This window comes from Poecilia formosa, unplaced genomic scaffold (assembly GCF_000485575.1).
Source record: "Poecilia formosa unplaced genomic scaffold, Poecilia_formosa-5.1.2 Scaffold72, whole genome shotgun sequence".
NCBI lineage: Eukaryota > Metazoa > Chordata > Actinopteri > Cyprinodontiformes > Poeciliidae > Poecilia > Poecilia formosa.
The window spans coordinates 1839900-1865624 of NW_006800011.1; the positions used below are offsets into that span (position 1 = coordinate 1839900).

Consider the following 25725-nt stretch of genomic DNA (forward strand, 5'->3'; position numbering starts at 1 on the left):
AAACCTGGATGTGTTGTTTTCCAAAAGTAAAAAATAGAAGCAATAAATAATCCAGTCGAGCGTCTAACCAGAAGGGAGTTACTGCTGAGATCGCCTGCAGACAAGATAAAAACTATTAGCATAATTACATCCACTAGTCCTCCAAGTTTCCTTCTGCTGTCAGAATATCAGACGGTCGTGTAAACAGGTTGGAGCGTTGAACCGACAAAGAAGCTGATGGAAGGAATGCAGGCTACGCTCAAACATGCAGGCGCTCATTTTTAACTGCAGAAGAAGAAAAACAGTTTGTTCCCATGATTTACCAGCTGTAGGTGCCACCTGTCATCTCCGTTCTCAGAAAACAGTTTGTTAAAATGATTCAGCTTAAAGCAGAACCAGTTTATGTTCCATTCACTATAAAGTAAGGGTGTTCAAAGTGTGGCCTGTGGGCCATTTGTGGTCTGGGTTGATTTTTTTAAGGCCGTTGACCGCAATTCAAGAAGTTTGGCCCGGCGATGCTTTTTGTAATTTCCTTGGGATGAGATTATATTAAGTACAATGTCAATAATTTAATTTAATTTTATAACCATTTTACTTTTATCTCATAAGAAATCATGCCACCAACATCAAGAACAAAAACAAAATTAGACTTTGGCACACCGCCCATTAAATTTGACTAAACACAGCAAAAGCTTGTAAAAGAAAACTGAAAAAAAAAAAAACTAAAAACATTTTAAAGACTCAGAAAATAGAAAATAAGCAAAAAAAGTCACATGACTAAACCAGGGGTGTCAAACACATTTTCATTTGGGCCAAATCAAAAATCTGAATGTTCTTAAAGGGCCATTTGAACCACAATGCAGTGATAAAACCCACTAAACTCCTAAAATATCATTAAATAGCTGTTTTGTTTCTTAAAATTAGATATTTTATTTGGACATCTTTCCACACTGATCAGTCCATCCAGGACTTTGATTGTTTTTGTTTTTTTGAAATCAAAATCACAGATTTTGTGATGCTAATTTAGAAAAATTTGTAAAATATAAGATGTTAAATGTGACTTTTTTATTAATCGCAGTATTGGTCACGAACTATAGCTTCACATCAGGTGAGGCCAAGGCAGCAGTCACTTAGACCCAATGTTTTTGGCCAATTTGGAGAAAAAATTGCAGTAAGAATAAAAAAAAAAAAAATATGTTGATTTTGTGTGAATTTTGCAGATTAGTTGTAAAACTGGCTGGAGGGCCACATAAAAAGCTGTGGCAGGCCAGATTTGGCCCTCAGGCCTTCAGTTTGACACATGTGGACTAAACGGCAAAGCAAAGCAAACGTAAAATATTACATTTTATTTATTGTTGTCCAGGTGAAACTGAAATAATTCATTAAGATATTTCAGCGTTTTCTAATTGGAGAAAAAATAACATTTTTGCCCCTGAATCCTTTCAACTTGAGGAACATGTTCTAGACACCCCGTCTTTACAGCATCAAAACTTACAAATCAAATAATCTTTGCACAACTTTCACAAGTTTATTGCAGTTGCAAAGCAGATAAATAACAATATACAACATCAAAAATAAAAAAAAGAGAAAGGACAATTTTAGCTAATAAATTACAAGCATACAAACATAAAGGTGATAATAGGCAGTTAAAATCTATCAACATGTTTAATTAAATATGACTTCAAGGCTTCTGGTTGACTCACCGCATCCTGACGTGGGTAGTTGTGTTTAACTCTGTGGTTTTACCCAAAGATCAAGTCAAATTCGCCTCAGGATGTTTTTTTACATGGCAGCAAATTGAAGGATAACAACCAATCAGCCAGACCACTAACTGAAAAATGTATTTTTCTTTTTCATGATACATGAGCGGCTGAAACATGATTAAAGCAGTTAAAAGGTGTTTGAGACACGTCAGTATGAGCATTTCAGTTTTGTCATTTGACAGACATGTTGACAGTAAACGGCTTCTTCAAAGCAGAGAATCAGTCAATTTTAAGTTTTGGGGTTTTTTTAAGGAGAGGGTTCATTCTGTGTACAACAAAGCATTTGATTGGATTTTTGGCAAATTATTGGGCTCAAATTAAGAAAATCCAACTTTTGGCTGAGCTACAACTGCTGCAGATAAACTGAGCCACTAATATGTGGCTGGATGTCAAATTACTCTCCTTAAAGCTGCAGTGCACAAATTTTATTTTAAAAAAAGTTTTTAAAATATTTGTTAAAACTGTCAACTGGTATGAGACAGAATTTGTGTGAAAAGATCTGCTACTACTGTCGCCTGATGAAATTCATCGCTGACGACCAAAAACAACCAATCAGAGCCCGGAGGCGGGTCTTAGCGCTGTCAATCATTCTCATGTAGACCCCGCTAAATGTGGCGGAGGAACAAGTTACAGTTCCAGAAAAACTGTTCATCCGCCATCATTGGTGCTCATGCTAACTAGCCTTAGCATTCACACAGGCTAAGCTATGCAGATAGCAAGGGGAAGATGAGCAGCGCCACATGAAGGGTGATTGACAGCGCTAAGATCCTCCTCCTAGATCTGATTGTTTCTAGTTTGCACAGGGAAAAGGCAGAAGAGTTCAAATTTTTCACAAATTTTCTGTTTCATTGTCAAGATAGTAATTGCTTCAACAAATATGCAAAAGAAAATTTTAAAAGTAATAATTTTTACTTTTAAGAAAGTAAATTATTTTTTAAAATAATAGTATATATATATATATATTTTTTATTTTAGAAAATTTCCAGGGAGTACCAGAACTCTCTGAAGGGGCCAAACCACAGAGCTGTAATACTCACCACTCCAGCCTTTCAGAGCTGATATAAACACTAAAAAACTGACTTCATCTCTCCATAAATGTAAAAATTCCTAACCTTTCAAAGCTCTGAAGCAAAACACAATGTGGCAGCACAGGAATACACTGGAAATACATACAGTAGTGCCCGCACTAAAGCGCTTTGGTCTGATCAGTTAGGACTCTGCTTGGACTTGGTCTGCCACAGACGACAGCGTGGAAAGGCACAGAGGAGACAGGCAAGAAAAGAGGCGGCCATGCGGGGCTGGTAATGTGTCGATGTGCGCATTACTTCCTCAGAAGTTAAAGTCGTAGTTAAACGTCCCCTTTGCAGTGTTTGTCAGCCGTCAGCCTCTCTCGCTCTCGGTGCCGCTGAATGGCTCGCCAGATCCGGCACAGCACTCCGCCGCTGGGCGGGAAGAAAGCAACAGTTCAAAACAGAGATACAACCAAAACTGTTTCTACTGGGATTTAAAGTTCCTTAAGATACTATTCTCACATGTTGTCAAGCTTCAAACTCAAACTTCTGTGTTTTACGGGGGTTTTATGTGATAAACCATCATAAAGTTGGAAGTGGAGGGAAAAATGTAAAACTTTCCCTTTTTTCCCACCTGTTTTAACCGTATGTGTGTTTCTGTTGAGAATCTGTTTTATTTAGATAAAGCAAAGTATTTCCAAACTGAGAGAACTTATTTAAAAATCTTCACCTGACCCAATCTCTAAGGCGAATGTAAGGCTTTAAAGGTGACCTGTTATACTTCCTTGAACAGATTAGGATAGGTGTATAAACAAAACATGTTCATTACAATTATTTTGCACAATTATTCTTACATAATGAGATTTTAATCTGATCTTTTCAGAATGAGATGTTTTAGGACTGCTGGCCGCACAACCACAACTCAACATTTACACTCGCATGTGAAAATGTCTGCAAAAAGATGCACAATTATCCAACTGCTTTACATCTTTGAAAAGCAGAAGTGGAGCCTCCTGCACAACCAGCAACAATGTAGCAAGTGTTTTCTGGATGGTAAGTCATCAACAAAACACTTTTCTTTTCCAGCAGCCATTGTACAGCTGTTTTTTTTTTTTTTTCTTAACCTCCCTTAAGTAATATATACTTATATATTATTATCTATTTATTTATGTGCACTGCCTTTGAGAGTTGCCGTTGTTTAAATTTTGCTGTGCTTTCTTGCACAATGACACTAAAGGAATTCTGAATTCTGGAGCTCAGCTTGTGTTGCTAGGTAACGGAGCTGGGCTTCGCTGAGGTTGCTAGGCAACGGTGCAGTGCCTGTAGAATGTGACTTAACCATCAGGAGGTTGTTGAAACGGCTCTTCTTCTAGACACCAAAAAACTTTAATGCCAAAAACTGTTTGGGTGATTTTTTTTAAGCGGTTGTTTAAAAACCCAAATGAAAATATAAAAACGTTCTAAACGTGAATTTTGCATAATAGGTCCTCTTTAGCACTGAAAAAAAAAAACACACAAGAAAACAAATTTTTTGTTTTTGCTAAACTGCTGAATGCTATTTAAGGTATTAAAAAAAGAAGATTTGTGAATACCGTAGACGAAGAGAGCGGAGGTCGTCTTTGTTGACCTCACTCAGAATGTCAGACAGTGTGTACTCCTCCATCACAAACTGCAACACAAATTTACCATCAGACTCTACAGTATCGGCGTAGGAGAAAACCCAAACACTCCTGCTGGGCTCCTACCTTGTCGATGGTGTCTGGGTCCGCCCCCTGCTCTTTCAGCCAATCGGTGAGCTGCTTGTCCGGCTCGTAGTCCGCTGGGACATGAAGGATGGAGGGAGGCAAAACGTCTGAACCAGGAAGCACAAACTTCAACTTCAACAGAAACTTTACTCTCTTCTTAATTTGTCTTTATGATTTTCTGTTTTTTTGCTTAAAGCAGAGGCGTCAAACTCATTTTCATTTTGGGCCATATCAGAAACCTGAATGCTCTTAAAGGGCCAGTTGTGCCAGAATATACTGATAAAACCAATTAAACAGTTAAAATATCAATAGACCTTTCTGTTGTTTTCATGCTGTTCCTTTTATTTCTGCAGGTTCTCAAGTTGTTTATCTTCTTTTCTTCCTGGTTAACTTCCTTAACTATTATTATTTATTCACAAAACACCTCCCATCAATCACACGCAGCTTTAGTTGTCAGTTTGTTTTATCAGATTTGTCATTCCCAACTCTGTTTAGACATTGTTCTCAATCGGAAACAGAAAAATCCCCATCGTTAACCCCCTAAGTTTCAGAGCCAAACTGTTTATGCATTTATTTTTCAGGAAATTGACAAAATGCACAAATTAAGTCTGCAAATCGTGTAGGAAGAAATGAACTAGAGCAGAAGTCGACATATTTGGTTATTTCTCAATAAAAGCCAGAATATTGAGAATTTTTAATCAAACTTGAAGTTTGATTTATAAAGCACATTTACAGCAGCATCAGCTGACCAGAGAGCTTCACAACAAACACAACATCACAGCCGGATAAATGGTAAATGGGAAATTTAGGTTTAATAACAATAATAACACAGTTATACAAATGGCAAAGATACCAAAAGCTCTTAATATATATTCTCTTTGTACACTGCAAAAACACAAAATCCTACCAAGTATTTTTGGTTTAGTTTTTATTACAGATATCTTAATATAATGAAAATAAGGCAAAATGAACTTACAAACAACATTTCAGTGAAAATGAGGAGCTTGTTTTAAGTAAATAAATCCTTAATACTGATGAAAAAGAGGCAAATTATTTCACTTATAACAAGGGAAAAATGTGTTTTTAAAAGTGACAGCAGAACCAGAACATCCTTCCCAATATTTATTGATGTAAAATAAGCTCCCATTTCTTGCTGAAAAGTTAGTTGTAAGTTAGTTTTGTCTTATTTCAAATGTACTAAATATTTGCACTAGACACTAGACCACAATTACTTGGTAAGAGTTTGTGTTTTTGCAGTGTATTTGTTTAAAATATCATTTAAACTGTGTGACTTGGATCCCTGCAGCGTGTCCTGACAGTCTGTTGGAGTTTTGCCCGTTTCCTTCTGACAGAACTGGTGGAACAGAAACGGGTTTACAAGCTCGACTTGTCAGAACCTTTCCAGCTCCGCCCAAGTTTCCTGCAGGACTGAGATCTTTGGCCTCTGACATAAACCATTTTGTTACTAATTTGTTGAAGCTTAGGGGCATCGTCCTTTTGAAAGATCAATTTGTTCCCAAACTTTAAGTCAACTGATGTCACTTAATTGTTTTTACATATTTCTGTTTCGTCCTCCTGCAGGGCCCACACAGCACAGTTTTAACATTTTGAATGTAACAAGTTCAAACATGAGATAGTTCTGGTTTTTTTAAACAGGAAATGTTTAAGAAAAAAATAAGAAAGATAATTTAATCCAATCAGCAAAACTTCTTCTGATTGGTTTAGTGGTCCCTCCTGACGGTTCTTCTCCAGGAAATGGATTCTGAACTGAATACAGAGACTAACGGCGCTTTAGTTCGGTTCGTTTGTGGAGGTGTGAATGTGGACTCGAACTCTGATGCAGAGCAAAAAAGTGAACTCTGGTTCACCTCGGTCCCAGTTCGGTTGAAGTGAACTCTGGTGTGGTTTGAATGCATATGTGAACGCCGACTGGACCAGAAACCGTTCCAAAAGCAGGAAGTGCATGATTTCCCACAGTGTATTATAAGCCTGGCGGGCCACCAGGCTTTATTTGTGCCCCCACCAGACTTAGCCTTACTTATTTTAGTTTTTTTAATCATTGCCTTTTTTTAAGACTTTATAGTTGGTGTTGATGTATTAATTTCCAGTCTTAAAATAATGCATAACTATCAATTTCCTGTCAACTTTAAACATTTTTAACTCAAAAACATGGCTGCCGGTTGGATGAATGACTGCCCTAGCGCCCCGAGCATCAGGCTTAGCAAGTTTTCAGGGGGAAACCCAGAAGTGGACTAAAGCGCAAGGCATTCTGGGTAATTACAATCAAAATAAATGTGAATGTATTCCTAGGGGGCGAAATTGCTCGTGTTCTTTTACCAAAAACAAAAGAGAAATCCTACAACCTCTAAAATCTACTCCACTTTTGTTTACATTTTGAATGAAGGAAGTTGTGCTCATTGTCGTCTTTGGAGGTGTTTGTGTTTTTTCCTTCAGTGGTTCTTTGTGCAGCGCCCCCACAGGCGAGAAGGGGAACAGCTTTTCCAAATGGTTTGGTTCTTTAGTGCAGTCTGAAAGCGAGCTGCAGCCGAAAATGTAACAAATGTTGCAATTTTGGTCCCAAATCAAACCCAGTCTACCGGAATATCAGGTGGGAAAACACTCTAAAACCCAAAAAACCCAACCATGTCAGAGTTCCTAATAAACCTTTAGATATTCGGTTATCTTAATATGATAAGTTTCGCTATGCTAAATGTGTCTATGCGAGATTTGATTTCTGGCAGGTGCAAAGAGGATAATTTGGTTAGGAACTTATTGTACTTTTATATCATCACAACGACATGTTCAGGCGAACGGAAAGCAGCCATTGAATCGCCATGTGCAAACACAGGATGTAAAAACAATAAACATGAAGCAAGTATCTGTCTGTGCCACTAAACGTGAGTCAGTGTTTTCACCTGGAGGTCTGTGCCTGACTCGGATCAGCTCCAAGTCATGAGTCCTCTGCTGGAGCGTGGCCTTCAGGACATGCTGGTACTCCTTCTCCTTCTGCAGCAGCTCCTCCAGCAACCTGCAGCCACACCGAGCCCACGTGTCACCAGAACACCAGAGACGGGCAGAGGACCCAAACGTTTTACTCAAGTAAGAGAAGCAAGAGTAGCACCACTTCAATATATTTTTACTCAAGTAAAAGTGATCAAGTTATCCTTTAATATTTAAAAACATCAAAATATAAAGTTAAGAGGAGATTTTGGTATTTTAACTACTAAAATGACAATAAACCACACAAGTAACAAAAAACAACAAAATCTGACAAAAGAAAAATAATTTTTTTCAATAAAAAAACTTATAAAACTTTAACTCAAAATGCAGGTGTGTGTCTGTGGCTGGTGAATTTTTGGTTAAAACATGTTTGTTTTTCTTTCAGTGGGAAGAAAATCCAGAAATTTTACTCAAGTAGGAGTAAAAATACTTCATAAAAGAAATTACTCAGCTAAAAGTAAAAATACTCCTAAAAGTACTTTTTAAAAATAAGAAAACTTAATCAAGTAAATGTAATTGAGTAAATGTCAGTAGTTACTTCCCAATACACGATACATTTGGTTAAAGTTTAGTGGAAATGAAGACTTCTGCATCTGGTGAAACCGGACTGGACTGGGCATAAACCCGCTGGGCCGATGGAGACTTTGGGTCATGATGATTGTTAAACATCAACTTTAAGCATTTTATAAACAGAACAAGAGACCAAACTGCTGAAAAGACGAATACAGGAAGACCTGTAAAGATGTTAAAAAGCAACTCAATCTATACATTGTTTCTTTAGATTGTTTCTTTTAACCTCTTTATGGAGGAAGACAAAGTTGTGCCAAGAACTCCAACGGTAGTTTGCAGGAGACAACGATAAAAATGCAAATTATTCCACATTGGCTCGCCTCCACTAGACCGAATAAAAGGTGAAAAATCTGAAGTTGTCGTCGTTTATTTACTTTCCACAAACTTTGTTCACATATCATGACGTGTCAGTGATTTTGTTTTATTTTCCGGGGATGCGGGACGGAACGAACTCCTAAGTTTCCATTTACTGAAACAAATGATGGCTTGTGTGAAACAACTTGTCAGTACAGGTTTGTAGCATCAGGAAACATTGTTACATTAAAAATATTGTTACATTTATCATCTTCCTTCACAAAATAATTCCTTCATCCACGTCACAAAGTCGATCTTTTAACAACCTGAAACCAAACACTAACGTCTGACTGAAAAAAGCAGAAATACGTGTTTTACTTCAAATACATCAATATGTTTCTGCTTCAGGATGCAGATGTAATCCTCTGTATCCAAAAGAGACACAACGCATGAAGTGTTTTATTAAAACTAAATCACTTCTATCAGGTTAGCCACACAGTGTTTTACACATCAGCTCAGCTTTAATTTTCCTTCAAGTGTTCCCAATAAACAACATGAAAACATTGCTTTGAACTGTGTAAGTAATTATCCAGCAAATACAAACCATATAATTAACTCCTAATTGCTAAGATTTGGCTGTTTGGTGTTTCTGCAGCAGCAGAAGCACAACAAATATTACACAACCAAAAGAAAAGTGAGCCTTTAATTTCCTCTGAACATTCAGACATTTATTTAACATTCAGTTTGAATCTGAATGAAGGACAAGGAAGTTTGATGCTTTAAAGAGTTCATTTTGAAACTGTTTGAGATGATTGTGATGGAAGTTTAACATTACATGAATTACAACAAATGGCTTAGGTAGGCTAAACTGATAACTCACCTAATATTAAATATTAAATGACTTTAGACAACACAAAAGTATTTATTCTGCAGAACTGGAGGTCTGCAGAGAAGGAAAAAATCCAACATATTGAACTTTTTTAGGCTTTAGTATCATGAATTTCAAACAAATACAATATAAAAAGTCTGCAGAAACAGCAGGTACAAATTTAAGGCATAACTAAAATTTGATACATTTAGAAAAAACATTTAAACTTTGGAAGACACGAACAAACGGTTGAGCGAATCTTTCATGTTCGACTGTTTCTAAAAGTCCTGGGGGGAAAAGTTTCTGGTTCTCTCCGTCGGCGTCGCGTCAGTCAGAACAGGAGAAACATTTTTAGTTCTTCCTGCCACCTTATGGTGCTGACATGTTAATTATACCTTCTGCACATCCTGACGAAATCAAAACTGTCCTCTTTCATTACAAAGTTGTCATAGTGTTTAAAGGATACAATCTTTGTTGTTTTTGTCGTTATTCCAAATACCACGTTGATACTCGATGCACTCAATTTCAGGTTTTTAATGTACCAAGACGTAATTAAAAACATTCCTAGGAAGTTTTTCCCGTTCTCCAACACAACTAAAAACTCATGAATCTTGTTTGCGAAACTGGAAAAGACAAATATTTGTGTCCTGGTGCATAAAATGATGCAGCTGAAGGAGGATGGGCTTTAACCAAAAATTTACCAGACACAGACACACATCTGCACGGTAAATCATGCAAATGGATCAAGCGATTAATCGATGTATTGCTTATTGGGACAGGCCTACACAGACACTGAATTTACAGTAAACAAGTTAGCAAGTTTAATAACTTGTTTGTAAAATTCGGTGATAAAAATGTGGAAAACATGCAGTTTATCACTACAAAGTAAAATGAAATGACGCTTTTGGGAGGCCCCCTCATTGTGTTGGGGCGCTAAACAGCTGCTTAGCTCACGTATGCCTTGGGCCGGCTGTGTGCGTCACACTGCATCTCATGACTGAGCTGCTTCTGGGCGTGTTTGCTGTCTACGCTTGACCTTCACATTCTGCGTTAGATAAGCATTTTTCTCATATTACCGGCCTGAGATTATCTGGAAGTTTCCGTTAAAAGTTTCGACAGACATTTTGTCATTTCCACCTCATTTGAAGCTCATTGCGAAACCTGAGGCGTCTTTCTGTGCGTACCTGTTGGTCTCCTGCTTGAGCCGCCCCAGCTGGGCGCCGAGCGGAGCGTGCGAGCGCTGATGCTCCTGGGTGTGGCTGGAGTTCAGCGTGTTGGTGCTGCTCAGGACGGGGTCCGGCGTGGTGCCCGGGTCGTCCGAGGCTGGAGCTAAAACGGGACCGAACACGGCCTCCTCTTCGTCCACCTCGTCGTCCTTCTCCGCCCCCTCACACTCCGAGGCTGGCCCAAAGTGGGTCTGCAGCTCTGCAGGTCAAAATCAGCCATCGAAGTCAAATGTTACGCCATAAAACCAACATATTTCACCTGCGGCATCAATCAATCACAGCTTGTTTGGCAGCTTGAGTAAATATTTCAGTGTTTTACATTTCCGTGACTCAGAAGGTTTGTTTATTTTAAAATGACTAAGTTCATCTGAGCTGCATGGTGAATTTGCCGTTTCTCCTCATTGCTCTATTAGTCTCCAAAGAACGACAGGAATGAAAATAAGGGCAAGGCACTTTTATCTGCAAAGACAAAGGAAAGAATTGATCTTAACAGATAAGAGCTGCCCAGTTTCAGAGTTTAAATAAAAAAATACAACCCAACCCCACAGACGTTGTGTCAAGCCTCTTATTCGCTCCAATTACATCCCTGAACCCAACGTAAACCTGATACACTATTCAAATATTGTCTTTGCACTGGCTTAGTGATGTAACCTCCCTTGTTTTTAAGCTTCTGTTTAACATTTTAGCTTCATGTTGTTGCTTTTTGTAACTGCAAAACATTGGGATGTTGATTGATAGGAGCAGAGAAAAGGATCCTTTTTCTTCCCTCTTTCCTTCCTTCCCTCTTTCCTTCCTTCCCTCTTTCCTTCCTTCCTTCCTCCCCTCTTTCCTTCCTTCCATCCGTCCTTCCTTCCTTCTTTCCTATACAACCTCAGGTCAGCATCAAGTTTTAATCTAAGAGATTTTAGATGGTAATTTTTTTAACAGACTTTGCTGCTATTGTTGGAAATTGTCAGGTTTGTCTATTAGCTCGAGTGTCTGTTAGCTTGCTATGCTGCTAAAGTTGTACATTATCCAGGTTAGCCATTAGCCTGATTAGCTGTCTGCTTAAGATCCTGTTAGCACTAAATAACATCTTTCAATGTTTAACAGGAAACAATTTTCTCTCTCATTGATTCTCATATTGGGGATGAAGCTTCCTTCTGGGAAATATGAATTGTTGCATAAATCTACACGGTGAATGTGCAAAACATTCAGTTCATGTAAAGTTCATGTGTGATGATGCATACCAATGAGCTTAATCAGCCAAATATGACATGCTAATAATAATAATTTCAGTTTCACTGCTAATGAAGCACTTAAAAAGTCAACTGTAAGTTGTAAAACTTTCCTTAAATGATAATTTTGGTCTTTTAAACCACTGATGATGGGTAAAATACTGACTCTTCACTTCTACAGACAAGAATATGACATGATTTAGTGCAATATCAGGGAGGAAATGTCTAGATTTCACCATTAGGAAGCTGCAGGAGTTAAATTTTCCCACCTGGAATGAGGATGGTGATGGCTGCCTGCACGGCTCTGCGGATGATGTTATCCATGGCAAACATCCAGTGAGGTTTGATGTGATGATTTCGCAGAACCTTGTTCACCTGGGAGCATCAGAGACTTTCAAAATAGTCCAAAATATAAACATGTCACATGCCTGCAATATTAAACAAACCAAGAAATTCCAGATTTAGCAAATCTTAGCAAATATTGCATCCAGCTGTCACAGCCATCTATCTAATTTTCTGTTTTTATTGCCCCTCACGTGTTTTAAAAAATGCAATACGAAGCGTTATTTTCTATAAGTTTATGTTTGATGTTAATCCCAGTGACTGTGCTGGTTCTGACCGAGTCCTGAAAGCCAAAAAGCACCAGCTGGATCTGGTTGATGGAGTTGGAGTCGAAGTCCAGATCCAGTTTGAGTTTGGAGATGGTGGCCGCCATGACGCGTCTTTCAGGGGAGTGGATAAAGTCCCGCAGGATGCAGATGATCTGCTTGATGTGCTCCATGGAGAGCAGCAGCTCCTCGCTGCCCTGGAATCACAAGTTCACATCAACAAACACAACGCAACGAAACACATTCACTACGGACCAACAAACACCACAGAACAGCCTGGTTTCATGAATTAAACGGGTTGGATGGCAGAACTCTTATAAAGGATTGTGGCACCCCCTTGTGGCTATTTAAGAAAGTGCACTTTTTTATGTAAAATGGTTTTTTATGTCAAAATTATTTCTGTTGGAACAACACAGAAGTGGAATTTTTCTCAGAATTTTGAGGAAAAAAAAATCAGAATTTTGACTTTTTTTCTCAAATTTTGACTTTTTTTCCTCAGAATTCTGATTTTTTTCTTTGAATTTTGACTTTTTTAACCAGAATTTATTTTTTTACACCAGAATTCAAATTATTGATTTTAGAAGTCAAAATAATTGTAGTAAATTCTAAGGAAAGAAGTAAAAATTTGGACGATTTTGAGAAAAAAAAAAAATCAGAATTTTGACCTTTTTTGTCTCAAATTTTGACATTTTTTCCTCAGAATTCTAAATTTTTTTTTCTTTGAATTTTGACTTTTTTAAACAGAATTTCTTTTTTCCCCCAGAATTCAAATTATTGATCTTAGAAGTCAAAATAATTGTAGTAAATTCTAAGGAAAAAAGTCAAAATTTGGAGGAATTTGAGAAAAAAATCTGAACTTTTCTTTTTTGTGGCACTAATAGCCTTCCATTGAAAGTTGCTGTCATTTGATTGATAAAACATTATTTAATCATTCAACAGTTATGTGTCCCTCTGGGCCCCGTAAAGCTCTGCGGTGGGCCATATTTGGCCCGCGGGCCTTGCGTTTCACACATGTGGCTTCATGTTTCACCGGACCTGGATGTGGTTTTCCTTCAGGTTGGAGATGACCTTCTCCTGGTCGTCATTCAGGACCTTGTAGAGAATAGCTCGCCTCTCGCTGTCCTTCTTCAGGAGGAAGAGGCCGCTGTCCCTGTCCTCCGGCGAGGGCGGGACGCTGCGGTCCTCTGAGACCGAACTCTCGTCTGGGACGCTGCAAGACAAGATGATTTACAACAGACCCGGTTTCAGTTTACTTGCAGATGCAATCCTCTCCTGGCTACAGTGTGTGCCCAGGGAAGTGCAGGGGAAGCATGAGTCAGCGGGACGCAACCCCGCGGCGCTGCGGACGACACACGATACCTGTGTACACAGCCGCCAGCTGAGCATCACAAAATAATCAAGCTTCGTTATATTGATGTTGTAAAAGGCAGCAGAGCACAAAGACGCCACCTGGCCTCCAAACATGAGCACAATTATTCAGTGAATGGAGGAGCTGGTGAATTCCTGTGAGGATCAGGCTTTAATTCTTTATTTTTATACTTTTAAGAAAAGTCCAGACAGTTTCTGCTGGAATATGAAATTGTCCGTTCACCACACCGTACCTTTCATTTCATAACCAAACTGTGCCAACAGGTTTATGCAGGTTAAAATCAATTTAAGACTTTTTAAGACCACCATAAATTAAATTTAAGACCTGGCAAAAAGCAGCCAAAGACTACAGGTAATAATAATAATAATAAAAAGTTTGAACAACTTTCGATCACTTTTAGAGTTTACAGGAAGGTGGACCTTCTGGTGTCTAATGCGTCTCTGTGATGTAACCTGAGTCTGTCCTCACCTCAGGTAGTTGGAGCTGGAGGTTTTGAGGTTTTCAGAGCCAGAGGTTCTCTTCCTCTGGAAGAAAACGTCATGTTTGGAGTCGCAGTCCGGACTCACAGAGCCGTGTTCGCTGCTGCTGCTGCCGGCGGCTTCGCCCTGCTGCTGCGCTGGAATGGAAACGCTGTGGATGTAGTCTGAAAACACAGGCATGCAGGAGAGCATCAAAAATGAGGGTATGGAAATGTAGCAGGTGTTTCTGGAAATGTTTTCTGGTTCAGGTTGTCTATCTCTCTCCCACCTGATGGTTTGAAGGCGATTTTGCTTTTCTTGCCCTTCGTGGTTTGCCTGAGGAAAATGTCCCTGAGCAGATCGGCAGCGATGGGCCTCTTGTTAGGATCGGGCTCAAAGCAGCGCAGGATGAAGGACTTTGCTTCCAGGGACAGAGATTCGGGAATCTCTGGGTGGATTTTAAACATTCCCACCTGCAGCAGAAAGCTAGTTTTTAAACATTTTCATTAACAGGAAGTGGAAACATCTCAAAGATGGTGACTGTACACAGCTACCTTAAACATGGCTGCCTGCGGCTCTCCGAGCTCGTGGAACGGAGGTTTCCCAGTTGCCATTTCTATGATGGTGCATCCCAGAGACCAGATGTCAGCGGGGGCGCCGTAGCCTCGAGGGCCCTTATCGATGATCTCTGGAGCCATGTACTGCAGAGTACCTACAGCAAACCACACAAACATTTCTAAAAAAACGTCTATTTCTGGAGATTGATGCTCTCAGGACGGATTCGGTTTAATTCTGGTCTAAATCTGAACATCTTTGTTTGTGATTAATGCAGTTGGTGAACAAACAAACAAACACCTGATGAGTTAATTAGCACAGAAAGACGGCCATTTCTCCTGCTTGAGTTTTCCCTGCATCCCAAAGTTCAGAGCAGGTTTGCAGGAGCCGCCATAAAGAAGCGCGTCAGACGAGCAGCAGAAACAGATAAGCAGGCCAACAGACCCGCTAATGAAAGGTAAACACCCTTCTGCCTCTGCTTGATTAGCTAATCTAATTACACACCTCTGCGGCTGCAGGAGGAGGCCAGATGGCCAATGAATGTGTATGTCCACACACGGCCGCATGCTTGAGTGTTTCCATAGAGGCTCTTGACATCTGGAGGGTCATTTGATGTTTGCTCTCAGAGCATGAGGCATTTCAATAACTCCATTTATTTATTGCAGACTGAATTGCTGTCTGTGTGGCCCAGCGTGTAACTGCCTGCTTAGTTTCTGAGGCAATTTGTGGGTTTAAATTAAGAATGTGATACATTTTCACAGATTTATTTCAACATTAAAGTAACGTTAGCTGCAGTTATCTTTTTATGCTTACTTTGTAAAAATAAAAAATACTTGTATCTAAATAATATTTCTCTAACACGGCAAAAACACAAAATTTTACCAGGTACTTTTTATATAGTTTGTACCACAAATACCTTAGTAAACTTGAAATGCGACAAAACTAACTTACAAGCAACTTTTCAAGAGAGAATTTGAATCAATAATTCCTTATTATTGAATTAAAAAGTATTAGATAAAAAATTCTTGTTATAAATTCAATGATCTGCCAGTGGAGCCAGTAATTTTTGAAACAACATTAAGGAATTACAAATCAAGCTCCTATATTCTAATATATTAAGATATTTGCACTAGAAACTTGACCAAAAATGAAGATTTTGTGTTTTTGCAGTGCAGCTTAAACAGGATCTTTCTACAAGCATTAACTCAATTTATTATGTTTCTAAGAAACAGGATTATATGTAAGATTTAGGTTTTATTATTTACATATGTTAGTCTTTATTAGAGACACTATATTTCATGTTAAAGAGTGGTGTCAGTTGTGGTTTATTATCTTAAAAAGTTAGCAGATCAACAATGTTTCACCTCCAATAAATTCCTTTATAATTCAAACTATTCACTGTTTCTGGTTTTCTATCCTCTGTTAGAACAGAATCACGTTGCAGGCTACCTGTAAACGTTTCTGTGCAGGGATTTACTCCAGCCAAGCGTTTCGAGGTTCCAAAGTCAGAGATCTTCAAGACGCCGCTGTAGGTGTTCACCAGCACATTGTCTCCCTGCAGAAGATAAAGTAAAGGTTATTTACCAGTTTTACTTACCTTAAAATAAATACTTTTTGCTTCCTGTTGGCTTTTAAGCACTAAAATAGGCGGTTTGATCAGTAACGGATTAAAGGGCACTGTTCTCGGTCTGTTAATTAACTGTTCTTCTCAAAACTTTAATATCAAATTTAAACCAGAATAACTTTAGTTATTAAACATGTACGGTTTAATAACTAAAACCCTACTTTTATCTGTTCCTCAGACAGATAAAAGTAGTTAACAAGAGAAACAGAAGCTGTGTTTCCATTCACCATATAATTCTGCAATTTGACTTTTTTTTCTTTTGATTAATGGAAATACATCAATTTAAAAAACACTTTTGGTTTTTAATAAAAGGTTTTGGCACTAGGATGAGGTAGTTTCTTTATTACCATTTTGAAAATAGTTTATTTCGCAAAACTGCAATGGAAACACATTTTTCCCAGGAGTCACATGACCAGCAATGGGATGTTACTACTGGCAGAAACCATGAAGAAGAAAACAGGAAGCAGTTGTTTTCTTATTATTACACAAACAAACATATTCACGTGTGATTTCAATTGTGTTTCTTATTTAATGGAAACACTGCAATTATGAAATTGTGTTTTTTCGACATTAGTGGAATACAGAGAAGGTTTTGGTCAGATATGTACTGGAAACATTAACCTGCCACTGTGTAAAATCAGCTTGTATTTCCCTTCCTCTCTGCTGATGAGCTGAAGCTGCCCCGTATTTATCACCGTTTTGTATTTAATTACTGGCACCTTTATATCTCTGTGGACAATCTGGTTCTCATGGAGGTATCGCAGCCCCTCCAGGATCTGTCTGGTGTAGAAGATGATCGTCGCTTCTTTCAAAGGTCCCCATTTCGACCTCAGCAGAGCAGACAAGCTTCCTGGAAAATAAAAACTAGTAACGTCCAACAACCTGGAAGCTTGAAGCGGTCGCCTTGCTTCCTAAGAATCGATCTGACAAGGCGATGTGACAGTTTCTCTGCGGTGCAGATTTGTACCTCCAGGCACCTGTTCCATGAAGATCTTGATGTATCCGTTCTCAGAAACTGAGCCCAGATACTGAACGATGTTCCTGTGCTTCAGGTACTTGTGAAGGGCGATTTCTTCATGAAGTGGCTGCGAGTACCTGAATCACAGAACAGGAAGAACAGAAAAAGACAAAATGCATTTTGATTTTTAATTAAGAGCGCTGTTTATTTTATACAATGAGAAAACATAAATGTTACAGGTGCACCGATTGCAGTTTTCTGGCTGATCAGCAATCTTTAAAAAGCCTGACGTGGCACTAAATGTAGCAGGACAGTCGCTGAGTTGGCAATTGTGGGGCGACTATTGTTGGCTGCAAACATTGCAGCCAACAATGTTTGTTGCAGCCAACAAACATTGCAACCTGCAATGGCAAACTGCCGCTGTGATTTTACCTTGCAGCGGCAGGTAAAATCGGGGACTACGATCGGCTTGGTGCATTCCTAATATTTTCCATTTATTATTACAAAAGAAGATTAGAGCCACTGCAAAAAAGTAATTAAAAAAATCTGGCTTTAATATTCTGAGATTAAAACAGAATATCGGTTATCAGCTTCTATAGCTGATAACCGATATTTACAAACATTATATACAGCTCTGGAAAAATTTAAGAGACCAATTAAAATGATCAGTTTCTCTTGATTTCATTCTTTATAGGTTTATGTTTGAGTAAAATGAACTTTGTTATTTTATTCTATGAACTACTGGCAACATGTCTCTGATATTCCAAGCAAATATTTTGTACTTATTAGCAGAAAATGAGAAATGGTCAAAATAAAAAGATGCAGCATTTTCAGACCTCAAATAATGCAAAGAAAACAAGAAAATATTCATTTAGAAACAACAATACTAATGTTTTAACTCAGAAAGAGTTCAGAAATTAATATTTGGTGGAATAACCAGGAGCTTTTCAGTTTTTTCACTTTTACCAGAGCTGGATATACATTTCTCTACCTTTTAGACATCTTTGGAAATAAAACAACCAAAAACAAAAAAACAATAACATGAAAACAAATATTGGTGGTTAATATCGGCCGATACCGATGTTAGTGCATCACTTCTTTTTAAGTCAGATTTATTTAGATTTACTGACAATAGTTACATTTCAAATATTCAGCTTTTTGAACATTTTTGAACAGCTACTGTTGGTATCCGACCTGCTGTCTCTTTCAGGGATCTCTTTAATAGCGATCCGGACCTGGTTGCTCAGGTCTCTCCCAGCGTACACCACTCCATAGGTGCCCCGGCCCAGCACCACCCGGTCTCCGTTCTCGTCCGTGTCGTACTCGTACTGAAGCACAGACATGAACACAAGCCGCTTGCACCAACAGAACATTGTTTTACAACCGTGATGAAGCCACAGACTGACCTCCAGCGTGTCTCCATCCCCCTCTCCTTCCAGCTCCACAGCGTTCCCTGTACCATCAGAGATCATCTCTTTCACCAGGGAGCAGAACCTGATCCACCCCCCACATGAACCCACATTAAAACTGTTATTTTAGATTCTAGTTTAAAACAAAAATACAGTGCAGAACACTGAAGTCATCTCTCATTCCCTTATTTTCATGATTTCAGGTTGCCAGGTTTTCATGTCAGTCTTCATATGGTTTCGACTGGAAGGGCTTCAGAGGTTCGTCACACTTTTATTACAATATTCAAATTTATTTGCTGTATAAATAAGAAAAAGAGCTAAATAACTAACAAACTGATGCTTAGAGATATGGGGTAAAATATTGACATCCATCAGGTTTTCTTTAGTTTTTTCCTGGATTTTTAAAGTTTCTGTTGGATTTCTGCAGGTTTCACCAACTCAAATTTAAGACTTTTTCAGACTTTTAAGACCAGTATGAAAGGAATTTAAGACCTGCATCACAGAAAATCGCAAATAAATAAGTCAAAATGGCGAAGATGAGCATCATCTGGCCAACTGCTGACAAATTTGCACTTACTCATGATGGACATAAAAAGACTAGCTAGTTTTACCCTTTCTAGGTAGCTAGTTAGCTATCAGCAAGCTAGCGCTAGTTACAACTTCATATAGTCACAGAAGACGGTACAAAAAAGCCTTGCAAAAAAAAAAACAAAAAAAAAACTGCATAGAATATGAGATGAAATAGTACTAGCTAGCTTTACCTTTACTAGCTAGCTCATTAGGTAACAGCGAGCTAGCGTTAGCCGCAAATGCCTTGAGTCACAAAAGACAGTAGAATAGAGAAAAAATAAAACTACATAAAATATGAGATTAAATTGTATTATCACAACACTATTTAAGACCTGGGATTAATGTATTTAAGGCCAACTTGTTGTTTTTTTCATTCAATTTAAGACATTTTAAGGCCTTAATTTTACATATATGAATTTAAGATTTTTTTTAAAAAAAGATTTGCATTTACACTGTTTTAAAGAAATTACTTTAAACGCTCTGAAGTGTTTTTGGGGCCTCAAACCTGAATTGACAAAAGATCTGAAATAAAATTTGTGCAGTCCAAAATTAAAAAAAATAATTTTTTTAACCATCATAACAGATTACAAAAAGTCTGGCTAAGATTTTGGGTAGAGGTTTAAAAGTATTGCAAAGGTTGCACATGCTCTGTAAACACAAACACCTACACAGACACATCTAGAGGTGTGTGTCCTCACCGACCGCACTGCTCCTCGGTGGAGAAATAGATCTGGAAGTCGTCAGAGTTGTCATGGACGTAAAGGAAGCAGCAGCGCTCGTCAAATTTGCTAATACTGCAAACGAAGCGAACAGAAAATGTAATTTAAGCATCAGTTCAAAAATACAAGAAAAACAAGGATAATGTGGGAGAAAAACACATGGGGGGGAGGGTATTAAACTCTTAATTTGTGTCAGATTTTTTTATTTTTTGCAGCAGCAAAGAGAAAAAATTCACCTGGTTAAGTTACCATTAACAATCATGAGTCATGTTTTCTCTGTTACTTCACTCTGAGTCCATCTATAGATGTTTTAGCAGCGTCTCAGGTTGCACTACTTATGTAGCTGCTGTTTTAAAAATGCAGGAGGGGATTGTAAGGCGGTTAGGTCACATGGCAGGATGACCAAACCTGAAATTAAACCTGCAGCTCCAGGTGGCAAAATCAGCATTCAGTTCACACAGGTTGGAAATTATTCACACATTTCCAGGATGCATGTGTTGAAACTAAGAGCCTGGTTTCTCTTGTAAAGGCAATCTATAATAATAAATGTTATTTTTGGAGTTTCAGTGTAAAATTAAAACAACCACAGTCATCTTGCTCATGAATTAACTGTGTTTTTACCTACCTTATGCCTTTAATGGACGTTGCAGTGAAGTTCCACTCATGGATTCCCTTCTGTGGAGTTTAAAACATTTAATTTATAATTCATGCTGAAATCAAAAATAACTGAAACTGAAGTAAACACATATTGAAACCAAAGTGTATGGTAATTCAGCAAAAAACAACAAATTTCACCAAGTGATGAACTTTTAAGTGATCGTTTAAAATATGTGATTCTTACGCTTTCAACAGGAGAGACGTGCCAGATGGAAACATGCTTCTCTTCAGCTTCGTTGTTTATGGACACATAGGAAGGCTGGTAAACTTTAGTTGGCTCCAAAATCAAAACCTGCAAAATAACAAAAGAAAACACACAAAAATATTAGGATTTATTATGTTATTTTATATGACACACTAAGAAAATGTTTAAAATTAAATTACAAGAATAAAGTCAAAACAATATGAGACTAAAGTCATATTTTTACAACTATTCTTGCAAAATTATGACTTTATTCTCAAAATAGTATGACTACATACAATATCAATGTATTGTAATATTGCAAGTATAAAGTGGAATGAGAATAAAGTTTAAAATATCAGAATAAAGTCAAAATAATCAGAGAATAAAGTCAATATTACAAAAGTAAACTTGTAAATTATGACTTTATTCTCTTTTCATTTTGAATTTATTCTAGCAATACTATGATTTTATTCTTCTAATGTTAAGACTTTATTCTTGTAACTTTATTTTCACATTTTTTTCTCAGTCTTGCCCTAATACTTCATTGTAATTTTAAAAATCTACACAGTTAGGCCGCGTAGGGATTACAACAACAATAACCAACTTTATTTATAATGACCTTAACATCTCAAACTTAAATATCAGAATGTGTGTATTTTAAGTTTATTTATCAGTTGTTTGTACAGGAAACCGCAGCCTCTTGGTGGTTCCCTGAGTCGCCTCCACGATGATGTCCATCCAGAAGTCGAGTCGTTCTCTCTGGGGGGAATGCTCCACCGCCTGCTTTTTAAACCTCTGGATCAGCTGCAGGTTCTGCACCACTGACCGCAAATACCTGAGAGGAAACAATTAAACAAATCAAAAATTAATGAGGCCAGTGAGCATCAGTAATCTCCTCTGAATGCATGCCATTATCCTCAAAATGTTGGTTATAGAATATCTAGTGGCGAAACTAAGAGCCACAGTAGAAGCTAGAAGCTCCAAAGCCTATACGACACGTTTTACAAAAACTAAATAATTTGATATCCTTTAACTACAACAGCGTATCAGGGGCATTGTACACAGCAGAAAACAAACAACAAAAAAAGGAAAAATATCTGAGCCTGAAAAGTCAAAAATGTGATTTAAAAAAAAAAAAGATAAATCTCAGAAATTTTCTAGAAAAAAACTTTTCTGAGTTTCAAAAGTTTAACATTTTTGACTTTTTTAATTCAGAAACTTCCATGATTTTTCTTAAAGATTTCTGAGATTCATTTTAAAGTTTTTGAGTTTTTTCTCTCAAATTTTCAACTTTTGGAGATCAGAAATTTCCTTTTTTTGTTGTTTTTTAGAAAATGTCAACATTTGGAGCTCTGAAATGTCTCTTTTTTTAAAAGAAAATTTCTGAGATTAATTTTAAAATTTCCACGTTTTTTGGCAGAAATATTTTCCTGCTGGTTTTTCTATCTACAATGGCCCTAAACACAGTCATAACAAATATAGTAACTGCTATATAACTGTTACAGTGATTTAACTAAACCACTTCTGAGTTTGTAGTTTTTAAAAGGCATATTTTAAAAAGTTTGTTGAAGATCCACAAATTTTTTTTTTTTTTTCAAAAAACTCCCTCCATTGATGTTAGCTTAAAAAACTTTGACACCGTTAGCATTTTCCTCCTCACCAAACTTGCGACCAGAAATGTTTGTACACGAGGAAACTCTGAATATAGAAAATGGAAACCAGATTAAGTGTTTCTATTGTAATGTGAGGCTCTACCATAGCGGTGGCTTCAGTTTGAACAGCTTCTCAGCCGCTTGAGTCGCTTTGGGAATATCGCTAGCTAGCATGCTAACAGTGAAGAACTGGCCCACGTCCCAGTAGTTGTTCATTTTCTCCAGGGAACCTTTACGCCCCAGCAGGCTGTTTAATCTCACACCTAAAAACAAAAATAAACAGTTAATAAAACCACTCATCTGCTGAGAAAAAGACACTACAACACAGCTTTGATTTAGCCCAAATTAAATGTTTTTATGCTGATCACTTTCACCCTGACAGCTCTATTTATGAAACACAAGAAAATCAAAACAAATGATACTTTTGAAGAATTTTACATTAATAAATTGAGATTGAGTTATACATGAATTTCTAAAGAGAAATTTGTGCTTCACCTAACTTTGGTAACCAGTTTGTTATACAATTAAAATGTATTAATTTGCCCTTAAGTGGAAATGGTGGAAGATAGATATTTTATAAATATTCCAATTATATAATTTTTTTTCTAAAACAAGTTTTTAAATACACAAATTTGACGCTAAACTTAAATTTGTGTAGAAATATGTAGAAATGCTATAAAAAGAATATTTTAATTACATCTTTTATTGCTTTAGAGAAAACGGTAAGTTCAAATAGACACATTTTAAAACTGTTAAAGCCAAACCAGTTGTAAAATATATTTATCGTTTCAAATGGTAAAATAACATATTTAAATAGAAAAAATATGAATAACTTTAAATTGTCCTTGTTCTTTATATTTATGACCAATTGTGGAGATAGTCTTAAAGTTATTTTTACTCTAATAATGTAATTTAATTGTAAAAATTGAAAAACAACTGCTCTACTTTTTTTTAATCTTGGTTCCCTATTTGGAGCGATTGACTATTTTAAAATACGACACATTATGACTAAAATAACTGTGACTTTCTGTTGGTAAATAACATTCATGACATTCACCACATTTATGTACAGCAAACTGAAATCAGATAATTGTAAAATTAGTGAAAATCATCTTATTGTCAAGTTAGTGACTGTCTTTTGCATCCAAAAACGTAAAGAGTCTAACAAACAATTTTAAACACAGCAGAACATCCACTCAAATAAAAAACTGCCATCAAAGACAAACAGCTTTTTAAAAAACTTGAATGCTTAAAATCAACAGATCCTGTGACTCTAGCAAAGAAGTGAAAGGGGTTTCATGTCACCTATTTTCCTCAGTTCAATGGAGCTCTCAAACTGCTGGCCAGCGACGATGAGCAGGACAGCCAGGTTAATGCCAGAGTAGAGAGTGGGCTGCAGTTCAAAGCCCTTCCTGTACCTGCAGGCGAAACAAAACAAAACATATAAACTGACTAATAAAGAAAAGAGAACCACTTTCAAAATGAGTCTCTTCTCACCACTGTATGGCATTATCTCTGTTTACTGTGTCTTTGCAGTCCGAGTCGAGGAAAATGTCCTTGTAGATCCGACCACAGAGGCAGAACATGTCCGGGGCGGGATGTTCGCTCGTCTGCAGCACCTGGAGCATCACTCTGAGAGCCTGCTCCCGGTCTCCAGGACTGTTCCTCCTGCAAACATTCACACTCTTAAATATAAAAGTCTGATCAGGCGAGATTCCTGAAACTTACTGTTACTTTCAAAAAATCTTAATGCAACATACTCCGAATTATAATTTGGAGTATGTTATAGTAATCGGTTTGTAAGTAGATAATATTATGTAAGGTTAGTAGATGGACCACTTGTTGGAGTGATGTTTTAAATAATGGGATAAAAAAACATTTAAAAAAATCACTAGGTAACCAGTTTAAAAACAATTTATCCTTTACTGGAAATTTACCAGTAAAGGATAAATTGTTTTTAAACTGGTTACCTAGTGATTGCAAAGTGGCAAATGGAAAAAAATGGAAAAAAATAGGAAGACATGACAATAACCATTGATAATATAATAAAAATGAGTCAGAATTCTGAGATTAAAGTAAAAAATTCTGATTAAAAGGAAGTTTGCTTTTTTCTGAGGCACTACTGTATTTTTAAGAACTTCAAAATAAATCAAAACTTCTCCAGATTGTATAGGAAGCTTGAATTTTCTGCATCTCAGTCTGGTCTTTAATGCTCCAACAAGTCACAATAAACCAAACTAAAACAGAAGTAATGCTTACAGAGAATACAAAAAATAGTTTTAGTAAAGTTTTTACTATTTCGTCACCAAAGAAAAGCAATAATTGTTTACCTATTGAGAGCAAAGGCGTAGTGGAACTGGATCATCGGTTGGGTTGCCAGATCACAAGTAGGCAGCGTCTCTAGAGTCTCCACAAGCTTAACCATAGCATCATAATCCTGTTTATCAGTTTAAGACAAACATGACCAGGTAAAAAAAAAAAAACTTCCCTACACAACAATTTATTTTCAAAGAAGATTAAATTCCGCATGTTGTCATTTTAGTACCTGTATGTCTCTGTAGGAAAACAGCAGGTTCATGACGATGTCCTGCGTTAGGACCTCAGTGTTGTCCATCCTGAGTTTGATTCGGGCCAGCTCCTTGGCCAGCTCCTCTCCCTGGTACTTCTCCCTGGCTTTCCTGATGTCATTCAGCAAGGTGTCCTTAAAAGATGCGCTGAAAAGATGATGAATGGGTTGAAATTGGAGCGAGTGAAAATTCTGTGAAGTTAAAAATGGCGGATAAATTTCGCTTCAATTGAAATGGGAAGCGAAAACTTCAACTGTGAACACAGTGGACCGTCGCCTATTCCCGGTTCAGTATTTGTAGATTTTGCTTTAGAAGGTAACTCCAAATTATTTGTGGAAAATTCGCCTGTTTAATTTTGTTTTCGTCGAGCATATCTAAATCATTCGAAAGAAAAAGCAGATTGGAAAGCTGACGTACCTAGCTACAATGCTACTTGACACGCTATTGGCTGGCGTTTGCAAAGCAGCCAATCCAGGAGCGCCGTATCTTTTAGTTTGGTGCTGATTGGCTGAACTCCGAAGAGAGGCGGATAAGAAAGACGTTGATCTTAGCTTAGATTCTGCGGTAGGGCGAAGACACGTTACATATTGACGTATATTTGGCGTTTGAACTATTAAAATGGACAGTTTTTAGAGCATGTCTAAAGTATTCATAGAGTTTAGCTGCTCATGGGTATTTTTGGCTGTTAACTCCTGCGAATACAGGGGTTAACTGTCTTAACTG

At 37.4% G+C, this 25725-nt stretch overlaps 1 protein-coding gene across 3 annotated transcripts in view; it reads right to left on the reverse strand.

Annotated features, from left to right (window-relative positions):
• Window positions 1–2642: 2642 nt before the first annotated feature.
• Window positions 2643–25725, reverse strand: part of map3k15 (mitogen-activated protein kinase kinase kinase 15) — a 33454-nt gene continuing 10371 nt past the window's right edge. Inside the window, exons 6-30 of one of the 3 annotated variants that reach the window (XM_016673273.1) lie at window positions 24981–25149; window positions 24766–24872; window positions 23933–24103; window positions 23741–23853; window positions 22539–22698; window positions 21468–21618; window positions 20784–20891; window positions 20568–20617; window positions 19922–20017; window positions 18651–18738; window positions 18439–18572; window positions 17254–17381; window positions 17006–17136; window positions 16112–16217; window positions 14662–14819; window positions 14397–14580; window positions 14118–14292; window positions 13316–13490; window positions 12292–12477; window positions 11942–12047; window positions 10414–10654; window positions 7413–7525; window positions 4498–4604; window positions 4345–4421; window positions 2643–3184 (exon numbers count right to left, since the gene is read on the reverse strand). In XM_016673273.1, coding sequence (XP_016528759.1) covers window positions 3091–3184; window positions 4345–4421; window positions 4498–4604; window positions 7413–7525; window positions 10414–10654; window positions 11942–12047; window positions 12292–12477; window positions 13316–13490; window positions 14118–14292; window positions 14397–14580; window positions 14662–14819; window positions 16112–16217; window positions 17006–17136; window positions 17254–17381; window positions 18439–18572; window positions 18651–18738; window positions 19922–20017; window positions 20568–20617; window positions 20784–20891; window positions 21468–21618; window positions 22539–22698; window positions 23741–23853; window positions 23933–24103; window positions 24766–24872; window positions 24981–25149 — 3328 coding nt within the window. In that variant the 3' untranslated portion in view covers window positions 2643–3090. Of the gene's footprint in view, window positions 3185–4344; window positions 4422–4497; window positions 4605–7412; window positions 7526–9503; window positions 10255–10413; window positions 10655–11941; window positions 12048–12291; window positions 12478–13315; window positions 13491–14117; window positions 14293–14396; window positions 14581–14661; window positions 14820–16111; window positions 16218–17005; window positions 17137–17253; window positions 17382–18438; window positions 18573–18650; window positions 18739–19921; window positions 20018–20567; window positions 20618–20783; window positions 20892–21467; window positions 21619–22538; window positions 22699–23740; window positions 23854–23932; window positions 24104–24765; window positions 24873–24980; window positions 25150–25725 lie in introns of those variants that run through there. The other 2 variants (XM_007555720.2, XM_016673274.1) reach the window with 2 other exon arrangements.